The sequence below is a fragment of the Anarhichas minor genome, unplaced genomic scaffold, assembly GCF_050575085.1.
Source record: "Anarhichas minor isolate MPS153535 unplaced genomic scaffold, ASM5057508v1 ptg000068l, whole genome shotgun sequence".
In the NCBI taxonomy this organism is placed as follows: Eukaryota; Metazoa; Chordata; class Actinopteri; order Perciformes; family Anarhichadidae; genus Anarhichas; species Anarhichas minor.
In genome coordinates this window covers 353255-367367 of record NW_027466514.1, presented here as the reverse complement: position 1 = coordinate 367367, position 14113 = coordinate 353255, and the positions used below count along the sequence as shown (strand labels likewise).

The 14113-nt window shown below is 42.2% G+C and overlaps 1 protein-coding gene across 2 annotated transcripts; it reads left to right on the top strand.

Moving 5' to 3' along the window:
* Positions 1-4441: 4441 nt before the first annotated feature.
* On the top strand, positions 4442-13857 carry slc2a8 (solute carrier family 2 member 8). 2 transcript variants are annotated; one of them, XM_076078905.1, is made up of 11 exons: positions 4442-4818; positions 5981-6143; positions 6529-6735; positions 6982-7081; positions 8160-8371; positions 8823-8972; positions 9390-9498; positions 10416-10586; positions 10683-10785; positions 11500-11645; positions 12379-13857. In XM_076078905.1, the coding sequence occupies exons 1-11, from the start codon at positions 4721-4723 to the stop codon at positions 12504-12506; spliced, it is 1587 nt and encodes a 528-aa protein (XP_075935020.1). In that variant the 5' UTR covers positions 4442-4720; the 3' UTR covers positions 12507-13857. The 2 variants fall into 2 exon arrangements, with proteins under 2 accessions (XP_075935020.1, XP_075935021.1); XM_076078906.1 differs by lacking the exon at positions 10683-10785.
* The last annotated feature ends 256 nt before the right edge of the window (positions 13858-14113 follow it).

Sequence of the window (14113 nt, the reverse complement as noted above, 5' to 3'; positions counted from 1 at the left end):
AGCATCCAGTCGTTCACCTGCTTCAGACAGTCAGCGTGGTGACCTGCAGCCGTCAGACAGGCCAGACTGGAACACAAGGTACAAAACACATCGGCAACTACATCACTTCAGGCGGCAACCTCCGGTTCTGCCGAGTGAAGACGATGCGGAAGTGTCCTAAAACCTGCATTCTCTCTAGTGCCCACCAGGGGGCGACTCCTCTGGTTGTATAGAAGTCTATGAGAAAATGACTCTACTTCTCTCTTGATTTATTACCTCAGTAAACATTGTAAACATGAGTTTATGGTCTCAATCTCTAGTTTCAAGTCTTCTTCAATACAGCATGATGTTCATTTAGTAGATTATGGTCCATTTAGAGTCAAACAGACCATAAAGCAGGGGATTTTATTTGTACCTGTAGGTAGACTTGGTTTGCAATAGTAAGTATGTGAGATTAGCCGCGGACAGAGAGACACACACACACACACACACAGGACCAAATGCATAATCCCCCTGCAGGCTTGACGATCAATGTGTGTGAATTTAAAAAAAGAACTATCAGCGGAAACAAAACTGTAGATTGTAAACGTCACATCTTGAGTCTTGAGTACTTGTTTGTCCCTTTACCCGCTCAATAATATGCTTTGTTTTCGATCTATAATGTACAGATATCTTATGACATATACCTACGTATATCTGGTGTCATATCTCTGTAAAACACAGGATAGAACTGTGAGTAAACCTCAGCACAAACAACTTTAAACGGATCTTAGTACGCAGCTTGCTGACCTTCTGACCTCGTGGGCCCTGCAGCCGGGCTTCACCTCGGCAGCTCTGCTGAAGGCCTCCAGAGCCTCGAGGAAAAGGCCTCGGTCAAACAAACACTGGCCCTGAGACGACAGCAAACAGAGCGATCGCCTTTCAATTATTGTATGTTTAGACATTTATCTGAGATACTTATGAAGGGTGTAAATCATGAACAAACCAGAACTTTTGGATTATCTTTGCTGAACTGAGTCCAAACCCATCGCTTTTTAACCCAGAAACTGGTCTGAATTCTCCAAAATGCACATTTCATTTTTTCTGCCCAAACTCATCCGTGGAACTCGCTCGTGTCATTTTCTTTTTGTTCACTTCTCTGCTCCTTGTATTTTTGTTTGTTGTATAATAGATTTTATGCAAACAGATGAAATCCATTGAGAAAAAATCTCTTTTGCGATGGAAATCAGGCCAAGAAGGCAGCAAAGTTAAGAGTTAATACACGTCAATGTCATACATACAATAAACCAAAACATTACAGAGTAAAAAGCTAAAAGCCACACATCAACAGAAGAGATATACTGAATCTATTGGACAGCGGGAATGTTACAATTAGAGCTCAACTTGTAAACGTTTTTGTTTTTTTCTTTGCACAAGATTTCAGTGTTTTTTGTCCATAAATACAGAAATATTCTATTTTATTTGGAATAATTAAGTTTAGTTTTAAGTTTAGTTTATTTTGCACAATTTAAAAAATAACAAACGTAACAGAGATAAATAACATCCCAGTGCAGGAAGAGGCAGAAATAAATAATAATGAATTAATTTGTCATAGTTGCTGGAAAGACTTCTTATATTCAGATGAAAAGTTGAGAATATATGAGGAGGCAAAGAAACACATGAGTCATTCAACTGGGATTCATTATAAAAACTACAGAAGAGAATAAAGAATGTAATGTATCGGCTGACATGTTGAATGCACATTACGTCTCCCTGCTTCTACAAGTTAAAGGTTATTCAACTTGGAACAGTTTAAATTCACGTTTAATGTTTTAGGATCTCAGAGATATGTTTCCATATATCTTTATCCACCTCTGACTCCCCTCTCCGTCTCTAAGTTGCTGTGGACAGACACACGCTAACAGCAGCAGTGAACCCCAGACAGAACCCAGAACAGAGGAGTGTGTCGTGGAGACCTGGAGGTAGTAGACGAAGGCCAAGCGGGGGCCGCAGGCTCCGGGCTCCAGGAGCACGGCCCGTTTATAGCAGGCCGCTGCTGACTGGAAGTCACACAGCTGCAGGTAGGCCTCCGCCTGGCTCACATACAGCCCGGTCTGGAAACACACAGCGGCAGAGGTCTGAGACACAGGAACCTACTGGAGCCTATTAAAACATCTCACACCAACAGGCACCAGAGTTATTACTGCCTGTGTCTGGAAACAAAGCTTATTTATTACAGTCTTTGTCCCATAAACAGCTGATCTATTTTACTACAATCTAATTATATGATCTGATGATTCATCAACATCTGAAAAGGAGGCGTGAGGATTAAGAGCAGCAGACTTTGAGACGATCACCGCTCCACAGCCGACCAACCAGCCAGACCTGCTGGACCAGAACGCCACCAAACTGCCCCAGAGAGGAGAGGGAGGAGAGGGAGGAGATCCCAGATGGAAGCTAAGCTAACCCAGCTAGGACCTGAGGCTACTCCACTACCCAGCAGGACACTGTTTGTTGTGTGTTTGTTGTCTTACAAATGGCTACAACTGAAATTCTTTGTGCATCTCTGTGTTGCATAATAACAATAAATGACCCTTGCATCTTTAATCTAAATGAAAAGCGTCACAACAATCAGTACATTTCAACATGTGTCCTGTTATCAGCACCTGTTGCGGCTGCAGTGTGATGGCTTTGGAGAAGCAGATCACAGCCTTCTCATACTGGGACTTTCCCATTGCCTCGGTTCCATCGGTGTAACTGCAGAGAAACACACCATGAGCATTATTCACACCTGGAAAGGCTTTGACTGGATGTCACATAGATATTTTCAGCAAAGATCCCCCACATTTGGCTTTGTAGTATCTTACTGAACAATATGTTGGTACAAAACCACAAATAAACAGTGAGGCTAAAGTAGAAGCCTCCTGAAAATGTGTCTTTGCTTCTTTTAATCCCCGTTTCTCACTGTTGTGCAGCCTTGCTCTGGGTGATGAGGCTCATCTGTAGCTCTGGTCTTGGGGGCCGTTTCTCTCCCGGCGCCAGAAAGATTTTACTGGAGCTGAAAAGCTGCTTGAAGGAGCTTTTGCTCCGGGCCTCCTCCAGCTCCTCTTCTGACACAGCGGTGGGAAATAAACTCTGCTCTTCTGCCTGCTGGTGAACAGTCAATACACAAAAGATTGAATGTACTAAAAGATCTCAGCGTTTCCTGAAGGGGTACCGAACTACAAAATAAAGAGGATGAGGCCGACTGACAATCAGGACATGTTCGTTTTCTCAGAGGAAAAAAGTGTAGTTGTTAGTTTAAGTTGATTTCTTCAATCAGAGCTCACTGTGTTGGATTCATAGCTCCATACAGAACATTAACTACTGTGTGGAGGTTTAAGGGAAACACATAAAAAAACAACACTTATCCAATTTACACATAACGAAAGAACTATAAGACATCAATTGGATAACAAACCAACCGACAAACAAGTAATTAACATACATGCTTTACAATGTTGTGATCTAGTGATCTTAAAACTGTACAGATCATTTTACAAAGTACACAATCTGTTGCTTTAACTGTATTCAGAGGTTGTTTGAAATTAGAGAAAGACAATGTAATAAAAAAATGTAAATAATGGATGTATATCTGTTAAAGGGGTTAACTTGTGGCAAGGAATAAAACCGGAGGTATAATATAAAATGTATAATAAGCTTCAACCTCCTCTGCCTCGTCAACATTTGAGTTGTCCCTTTAATTTATTATCTAATTTAAGTATTTATTTGATATGCATTCTTTAACTCGTTAATTATTAATTACTGATACAGAAGGAAAGAAAATAAATAAATACAATTCAACTCAAAACTCGTAGTCAACAAGGTGCTAAAGTTAACAGACTTTGCTATTGTTAAAAAACTAATGTTATTTTACCTTTTGTTCATTGTCCATTGTGTGGTTCAGATAGTCAGTTTGCGTTAATCTGCTCTTTGCTGTTATTCTAGAGTCGCTACGTTAACGTTACATCTGGTTGTCACCGTGGAAACCAACTTCAACACTGAGGCTTTTATTTTCTAAACGTTCAACTTTGAGCGAGAGTTTCCGCCTTACGTCATTTCCGGTTAAGTTTCAAACTAAGAAATCTCGGAGAACGTCAAATCGTTTAATATTTAGTTTTTTTACAAGTGTTAATAGTGTCTTAGCTTTATTGTAACTAACTTTAAGTAGTGTATAAAAACAGCGTGTAACATAATGTCTTTGACTGCTTTGCAAAATAAAATGTCGTTAGCTTAGCCCCAGTTAGCTTAGCTACTTTTCAATGAAAACAGCGGAAGCCCGGTATGTCAGTTTGACTGTGCTTATTAAACTGTTTGACAATTGTAATAGCGTGACACGACACGTCTTCAGCTGAGCACGTAGCTAATGTTAAGTATCTCTGTCCCCCAAGCAACAACAGCATGAACCTTTATTTTGAAAACAGGAAATAGCAGGCACAAATGAAGATCAGCTGACTTAAATGTTGACAAGACAAGTTGGGGGTGTAGGAAGAAGCAGTTTCTGCGGTAAATAACTGAAATGTCGTTAATGTGACACTGTAGCCTCTAGTCTCTGGTATCCCGGTTCCGTCCTCGTGTAGCTGCTCGGTTGCCAGTTTGTAACGCAACAAACGTTGTTGATTTTTTCCCCCTCGGGTTAGTTTTGCTCGACCTGTTGATGCATATAAAACACTGAAGAAGAAGAAGAAGAAGAAGGAGGACACATTTAGATACTTTCCTCAGCATGGACATCCAGAATGAGAGGACGCGGCTGCTGGATGGGGAGGAGGGCGGAGACGGGGATCCTACCCGACTCATGTCGGAGCAGGACGCGTACCTGAGGTCAGTTAACACACAAACATACCACTTCAGTGTATCTGCTGACAGAATGCTGCATAACAAAACACACATTCCAGGCACTGGCACGTGCGCTGGAGTCATGTGCATGCACCTTAATGTCTGTCATTCCAAGGGTCCATTCAGTACCATGAGTAACCGACGAATATATAGTACAAAGAATCAATCAGTGCACTCTGGACACATGGCTATCTTATCAGTCATTCATGTTTGTCAAATCCATTCTGATGTACTGTCTGCACTATGCAGCTGCTGTTGAAATGTCAGATTTAATTGTGTCCATCACAAGTTCCCAGAGTCTTCAAATGACTCACTAACCCAGTTAATACATCTTTAAATCAACTGATATGCTAATTAGTTGATTAAACAAATGTTCCATTTTGTTTCATGTCGTACAAAAAGGAATGGAAATCAATGGCTGCCAAGGAATAGTAGGATTTACAGCCGGGTTTGTCACGTTTCTCTATATATTTGATGGTGGGCCATATACAGAACAATGAATTCTAATACAGGCCCACTTAAACTATGACGATGAGAAGTGTAAATCAAGTTAAAACAGGCAGAAATAGATTAATATAATTTTTTTTATTCATGTCTTAGTGCCCACTTAAAATATTACAATGTAAATCTGTCTAATATTAATATGTAACAGACAGAGCAGGCAGAAATGGTAACATATTGTTTTCTTTGCCAAGAGGTTTAGAGATACTTTCACAAAATGTAGTTGACATAAATATTAAAATTATGTTATTTTGATTCTTAAAACAAAGAGTTTGCAGATTGAAGCGTGTAAGTTTATAGAGCTGACAGCATCCTGCTCTTTCACTGAGACATTTTAACTTATTTGAGCAGCTGAACGTTCCTTTGATCTCAGGCTCTTCTCAGTTTTTACGTCCTCGCCTCCTTTCCTCGCCTCCTCCCCTCGTGGACTTAGTCCCTCCCACCTGAGATGCGAGCTGAGGAAGAGAGTCGAGGGCAACGGGCATTTAACAAAAGGAGACATCCGTACTTCGGAGGCGTCACTTCCACAAAGGATACACGTGTGCATCCTGAGCTCTAGTCACAGGCAGGAGGAGACAAGGAGGCACGAGAAGAGCCCCAACCTATGGTCTTCACGCTCTTGCTCTGTTCCTCTTTCTCTCCACAGCAAAGTGAAGAACAGGAACTTGTACCTGGCGACGTTCGCCTCCGTTCTGGGTCCCATGAGCTTCGGCTTCGTGTTGGGCTACAGCTCCCCCGCCATCCCCGAACTCACCAGGATCGCCGACCCTCGGCTGCGGCTGGACGCCGACCAGGCCTCGTGGTTCGGGGTACGATGGTCCAGTGTCACAAAGCAGAACAGCTGTTAAATGATGTGCTGTTGTGGTTTCTTTTTTTTTTTACTTATCAGCAGTTTTAATGTGATCACATGTTGTCCAAACACGTTGGACTCACTTGGGGTCAAAAACCTAGTGACAGCATGAAAAGAGTTTCTTACGATCATGATGTTAAAAAGCAATTTACATCTCGGATTGTGAGGTGAAACAATAGAAGTCATTGAAGGATTCATTGTAAAATATATGTCGTTTTTAAATGCAACTTTTTTTCATTCCAATATAGACATTTTTAAGCAGACAATATTGTGATGAAGAGCTGACAGCTCGGAGTCCAAATGTAGTTGAAATGTCCCTAACCTCTGTGTCGTTGGCGTCTCAGTCCATAGTGACGGTGGGAGCGGCGGCCGGCGGCCTGCTGGGCGGTTGGATGGTGGGGAAGATCGGCAGGAAGCTCACCCTGATGTTCTGCTCGCTGCCGTTCGTCTTCGGCTTCACCGTCATCATCGCGGCGCAGAACGTGTGGATGCTTTACATCGGCCGGGTGCTCACGGGCGTCGCCAGCGGGGTCACGTCACTGGTCGTCCCGGTAAGAAGTGTGTTTTGTTCTGTTCAACCCCGTGTTGTCATGACGGGGCTTTTATTATTCTTCTTCTTCTTCTTCGTTGGTGTTCACGCCGTGGTTTCCTGCCTTGTTGCACATTAAAGCTACAGCATGTAACTTTGAATAAAAATACCTTTTTGTCACATGTGCATGAGCCAGACAATGCGGCTCCTCGGGCTCATTATCACTGAGAGCTGGTGCGTACTGATCTTTCTGTCTCTCTCCGCTCAGCTGTATATCTCTGAGATGGCACACGAGCGCGTACGCGGGCTGTTGGGCTCCTGCGTGCAACTCATGGTGGTGTTCGGCATCATGGGAGCTTATCTGGCAGGTATGTTACGCTCAGCTTCATGTGTTTATGGCGTCGTTCAACCTCATTCGGTGAAGTCTGACTCCGGGTTATTGAGAAAGTCCCACGAGGTCTCAGTTTACAGGCTGTGAATCATTGAGTGAATCATTTTCTTTCATGAAGTAACTTACAACTTTACAACACTCACCATTATGACAGCAACTACATAATGCATAACATTACCCTTCTTCTGGTTGTTATCTGTATTAACGCTTCTTTCTCTGTCAAACACCCGTTAAAACAGTTTAGTTGAGTTAAATTAGAGGTTGAGAAGAAGAAGAAGACTGAAAGCTGGCCGTCATGTGATGCGATCATCGACGTCTCTGATTGACCTGCATGAAAATAGCTGCTTCTCGCTAATCTTGTTAGCTGCATGCCATTTAATAGACGCTGGCGTGTCACACAGGGGTTGTCTCCTGTTAGAGGACACAGATGTTTATTATGTAATTTGGGTCGAATGGCCTTTTTTCAATGTCTAACGAATGTGGTCATTTATTTAGTTGATGTCATATAAAGGAACCAAAAAAAAACCAAACTAACCAGCTGCCTTTCGACACAAAGGTGAACACTGTGATTGTTATACAACGATCCAGTGGAGCAATCAGATCTGCAGAGGAATGTATTTTAGAAGAAGCAGCTTGTGAGGAGAACCTGGACCTGACAAGGCTCTGCTGTGTCCTGCAGCCTCCAGTGTGTCGTGCACCAGGACCTGACACTTACAGAACACAACTAGGGGGAAACTCAGATCTTATTGGGCCTCCCATTTAAAGACAACAGAGTAAAGGCAGCTGATGTCATAACTGTGTCTTCATTTTTAATAGGATCCATCTGTCAATTAGGAGCTTCAGGAGCATCCTCTCAGTCTGATTATTGTCTCAGTTAGATTGTGCTTCAAGATCTGGCAACTAACGTTGGCGAACGCCCTAGATTACTCATTTTCATAATGCTAAATATGTCTGTTGTAAATATCTAACGTTAGCAAATGAAATATAAATTCGTTATGCAAATATAACCCAGTCTGCTGTCATCCGCCCCCGTGACGTGTGACCTGGTCCTGCAGGTCTCTACCTGGACTGGCGCTGGCTGGCGATCTGCAGCTCCATCCCGCCGACGCTGCTGATGGTCTGCATGTGCTTCATGCCAGAGACGCCCCGCTTCCTGCTGTCGCAGGGCAAGAGGCGGGAGGCCGAGGAGGCGCTGCGCTACCTGCGGGGGCCCGACGCCCCCGTGGAGTGGGAGTGCGCCCGCATCGAGGACGCCTGCAATCAGCAGGTGAGTCGTGGATCAGGAACAGAGGGAGGAGGCTCAAACCAACACAACGTTTGACACTGAAGACGCTCTTTGGAAGTGTTGAAGCCAATACCAGGACGGTTCAGGTCAGAGGGTCACACAGTCTAGTCTGCAGTCCCAGACCATGAAATGTCTCACTGATTGTATCTTAAAGGGACAGTACTTTTGGGCAGACATCTATTGCTGAAGATATTGCATAGATGTCTGCTTCAGTTCCCCGTCATAAAGATCTGTCTGACAGCAAGGTAAAGAAAATATTCTGAATATAGCGCTCACTTAAACTGATTCTTTTAGGTGTCTAAACTCCATCTACTGTAGTAAAACTCTGACTATGTAGAAGTACCTCATACAACCACACGTCTAAACATCACATCCCTTCTAAAGGGTTCAGTCAGTGAGAGCCTTGTGACCCAGGTCTCTCTGTCCTCTTCAGGGCTCTGGTTTCCAGATGTCCGACCTGAAGGACCCCGGCGTCTACAAGCCTCTGGTGATCGGCATCATGCTGATGATATTCCAGCAGATGACGGGGATCAATGCCATCATGTTCTACGCTGAGAACATATTTGAACAGGCGCATTTTAAGGTGAGGAGGCTTTAAAACGGGATTTATTTCTAATTAACTTTGAATTCAGTTGCAGTTACAAATGTGTTTTACAGCTACTGTCCAGTGCTGTTGATGCCGAGTCTTTTATTCTCTCGTCAGAACTTGATGAAATTCTTAAGGATGTACTGAAAAAATATTCAAGTAGTTCAATCTACTGTTTTAATAACTACCTGTTCAGATCAATCATTTTAACTTTTAAACTACAACTGAATCCAAAAGCAAACAAAAACTAGTTGTTTTTTTTTTAATTTAAATTTCACCTTGAAATCCCACACGGAATTGTAATTTAATGTATAAATGAATGTAAGAGTGACAGCACTTTCTGCATATCATATCAGTGAAAACACGACTGTATCTTGTTGAAAGCATCGATGTGAATATTTCGCTGTTCTTCAGGAGAGCGACCTGGCGTCGGTGATCGTGGGTCTGATTCAGGTCGTGTTTACGGGCGTGGCGGCGCTGATCATGGACAGAGCTGGAAGAAAAATCCTTCTCATAATCTCAGGTATTTTCAATTAAATGTGATATATTAAACCCATTTAATTAACTTCTTTTAACATTTCACATAATCCTTTGGAGCCAATCGTTTTAGTGTTTGAACCAAACACAAAGCGGATTTTCTCGTGTGATAGCAGGACCGTTTGTGTTTTTACAAACGGTGTCATGTCCGGTTCATTAAGTCATCTGGAGGTGTTTCACCAACCTGTATCCACTTTATCTAGCAAGCCACACGACCACAAACCAATTGATCTGGTTTACTACAGCGGCATGAACCCAAAATAAACAGATTTTAACAGATAAAATGTTAACAATACGACTCGTGGTAACGTTGATGATTTATAAAAAGTCTGAATTCATGCTCTGTCAGGTCTGTTCGCAAGACGACAAGCAAAGTACTTTTAAATTGCTTGTTTTCTGAATGGAGTCTGGATCGATCAGTGCTAGGCTAGCACTGCTAGGCTAAGCTAACATTGTAGCTGCTCCACCAACACTCAACATAACGTCATCTTGGTATAAATGAAACGTTGATGTTTGTACGATGGACAGTCTATGGTTTATCTGTTCTCTGTACTATTACATCTACTATCATAGAGCTCTTGGTGACCACAGACGGCTACAATGATCTTTCCTCCATTTTGGATTCAGTGACGACTGGAGAATCTCAGCCATGAAAGACTTTTGCGACGCAGCAGCGTGCGAATCTCTAGCTTGAGTTGAAATATTCTCACTTGGGCCAATATGTGAAGTCCGCTTATGAAATAACATGAAAATACGTAAAATGTATTTGAGGTTATTCTAAATAATAATTTGATAGTGTTTTGTAATGAAATGATGTCACCACTTCAGTTCTCTCTTCTGCACCAGACACGACGTGACGGATTGTGTTTCTGTGTTTGTTTCTTTCTCCCGTTCATAATCGAGGCGTTTTAATGGCGATCAGCACCACAGCATTCGGGGTTTACTTCTACCTGATGTCCAAACTTCACAGCACCAGCTCGCTGGGCCTCGCAGACATCCAGAGCCAGGCTAGCGTAGCACCCCACGCTGACCTGGCCTGGCTGGCCCTGGCCAGCATGGCCGTCTTCATCACAGGTGAGATCCAGGGTCTGACATTAATCTAATCCAGTTATTAAAGGGAAGCCTCTCTTTCTGAACATGGAACCAATTTCACTTGTTTTTGTGTCTAAGTGACTAATGGGGACAACCGGCAGCTCCTCACTGTCAACGTACATCCACTAAACGTTCTTGTTGTGCTGCAGTCGGGGACAGTGAGCATTTATCAAGAGGTGGAGTAAGTTAGCTGCTGATGAGCCTTTATGTGATGTAGTGTTTGGATATCATTGTTGCATCCGGATTCACAGAGATACATTATGGAGTCATCTGCAAAGCGTCTAATCCTCCAAATAGACTAAATCCACAAAATGTTGGTAATTGCGATTTGCAGAGGTGGAACAAGAACTCGGATCCTTTACTTGAGTAAAAATACAAATACCACACGATGAAAATACAAGTAAAAGTCCTGCATTAAAGGCCTTACTGAAGTCAAAGTATGTAATGAGCTAAATGTACTTTAGGTTGTTAAAGTATTGATAGTCCTGTAAAATGTTTTTACAAACTCCTTCATATCATGTTGGCTAGTTTAATCGACAACAATGGATCATATTCTATAAGAGCGTCACGTGTTTGTTGTCATCCTGTTTTCAGCTTTGTGACGATGCTTTTTCCTGCTGATCCGAGAGGCTTTTTAAAGAGTTTATTTAGCTGAAGAAGTATTCTCAACACATAAAGGAAACACTTCATCCTTTAGTTCATCACAAACATTCAACATCAACACATCTGGAGATGCGTGGTTTTACCTGATCAGGAAGGAGATGAAAAACAAGACAATATTGTAATGGGATAGAAGTGTTAAGTTAAATTTGATACAGTACAAGTACCTCCACTTTGTACTTCAGTGCAAGTTGATGTAGTCCTGTACCACATTGATAGTTGTTGCTGTGTTCAGGTTTTGCTCTCGGTTGGGGTCCGATCCCGTGGCTCGTCATGTCGGAGATTTTCCCCTCCAAAGTGAGGGGGGTCGCCAGCGCCCTCTGCGTCCTCACCAACTGGAGCATGGCGTTCCTCGTCACCAAGAACTTCCAAGACATGATGGTGAGTGCTCAGCAGGACTAAACGGGGTTTCATAAAAATAGATTTTGGGGACATGTGATTTATTTGATGGGAGGCCAGATAGGATGTAGTTAAAGATTTGTTTCTCTCTTGATCAACTTTGAATAGTAATGTAATGAATGTGGCATAATATCCTGCTAAAGGGCCAGCGTGTAGCATATAGGGGATCTATTAGAAAATGTAATATAATATTCATAACTATGTTTTTGTTGGTGTGTAATCACCTGAAACTAAGAATTGTTGTTTCCGTTAGCTTAGCATAAGTCCTTCATATCTACATGGGGAGCAGGTCCTCCTCACTGAGTCCACCATGTTGCACCTCCATCTTTCTACGGTAGCCCAGAACAGACGAACCAAAACACTGATTCTAGAGAGAGACTGTCACGTTCTCACGTTACCTGAAGGCCACCGTAGTTCTCCGACACAATTGTGTATTTGGTTGGTTTCAATCTGCAACCTCACCACTAGATGGCACTAAATCCTACACACTGCTCCTTTAAAACTGTGACCTCGTGATCACAGAATATATAACTTGTTGCTGTTCAACTCAACATCATGTCAAAACGTTTTCTCATAAAGGAAAACATAAGAAACGGTACATACATCACTGACTCTCTGAATTTGTAGATGCTTTTGGGGCATTCTTTGGCGGGGTATACAGTCTTGTTGCCTTTTGTAATCTTATGTGAAGCTATGAAACCTTTTCCTCTTCCAGGGTCTTCTAACCAGCGCCGGAACCTTCTGGCTCTTCGCCTCGATGTGTGTCCTCAACATGATCTTCACCATCGCCTTCATCCCAGAAACAAAGGGCAAGACACTGGAGCAGATCGAGGCCACTTTTAGGGGCACATCAGGTCCATGAAGAGGACATTGATGGTCGGGCCGTTAAATGCAGTTTTCTGCTGGTCAACTCCTTTAAATCTTAACACATCCAAGTGACTCCAGTGACACTTCAACTGCAGTAAAAACAAACACGAGAGGGAATAAATCATTTGTTTATTCATTTATAAAATTACCTTTTTTATTTTTCTTGTGCATTTAAAAACTAAAAACACGTTGGGGAGCTTTATTCATTTATTTTTCATTCCACTGCGTCCCAAAATAAATGACGGAGCAGCCTTATAAATGTGCTTCAGTCACCACCAATCTTCACCATTTCACTGTAACTGCTCGTGGCTATCGGCGCTGGTCTTGTTTAATTGGACTGTATTTTTGCAAAAAGGCTCATTTGCATAGAAAAGAGGCACGTTTTGCACCAAATGTCTGCACATTATCTCATGAGCACAGGAGCACAGAGAGGTGTTTAGCTCGGCAGCACGGTTTCTTTGAGTTTTATCAGTGTGCTGCTACCGTCAGCATGGAAGCTCTCCACTGCCCCCTGCAGGTCTCAATGCTGTCACTCACCTTCATGTCTACGTGTTCACATCTTCTGTGCGATCACCTTTAGGTCATGTGCTGAAGGTCATGTGCATGGGGAAGAGTTATAATAACACTGGGGTCTTCTATACCTTCATGTTTGGATTATTTACTGTGTAAAAGAGGAACAGAGGCTGTGATGAGCTTGAGCTAATGTCAGCTTTAATAGATTCCAGAGGGGTTGAGTTTTTAATAAAAACAACCACGATCTACTTCTCAACTTAAGCTTCATGTATCAGCAGGTTCTCTACACTGACAAGATGTTTGGTTGAAAACAAGAAATGCTTAAAAAAGAACTTGGAAAAATACTTCTCGTAAGTGTGGGCAAAATGGAGACTTTTCTAAACAAAGTTGGTGTTCACTACTTTCTCTACGTTCCCTTGGTCAGAATGACGTCTGGTGGGCCGGCTCCTTACACTCTAACAAAGATGTTCTGAGCAGAATCTTTACTGTCGTGGTGTTTTGGGAGGAGAAAGCATGCTGAGGTGGCTGAACTCTGCTGTTTACACTGATCGTTCATTTATCTGTGAAGTGAATGTCATCAGAGACATGGGGTGATAATTTAACCGATTCTGTGATGGAAACTTTAGTAAAAACTTGTTTAATAACTGAATGAATACGGGTTTGTTTTTGTACGTTTTTTGTAATAATGTGCTCTTTCTCTTGTAAAGGAAATGAAACATGTATTAACTGACTTGTAAAGATAATGATGATGTTCAATGTCATACTTCACTGACGTCATGACATGTCATCTCATTTGAATAAATAATTGTCTGTTTTTTGTGTTTGTGTGCTCTGAGTTCAGTGAAGCTATGAATCATTCCACTACCTCTTTTCTTCTTCTGGTGGCTGGATGTGTGTAGTAATAATAATACATCCATTATATATTTATAATATATATAAATTGACTCTGAATTAAGTCTGAACAGGATCAAATGAAGCTCTTTGTCACGGTTTCACCAGCCGGTTTTTCCATGTGTTGCGTCCTTCATCCTGCTATGAAATTGAATTGTAGCATAAACTGTGTCTGTGAA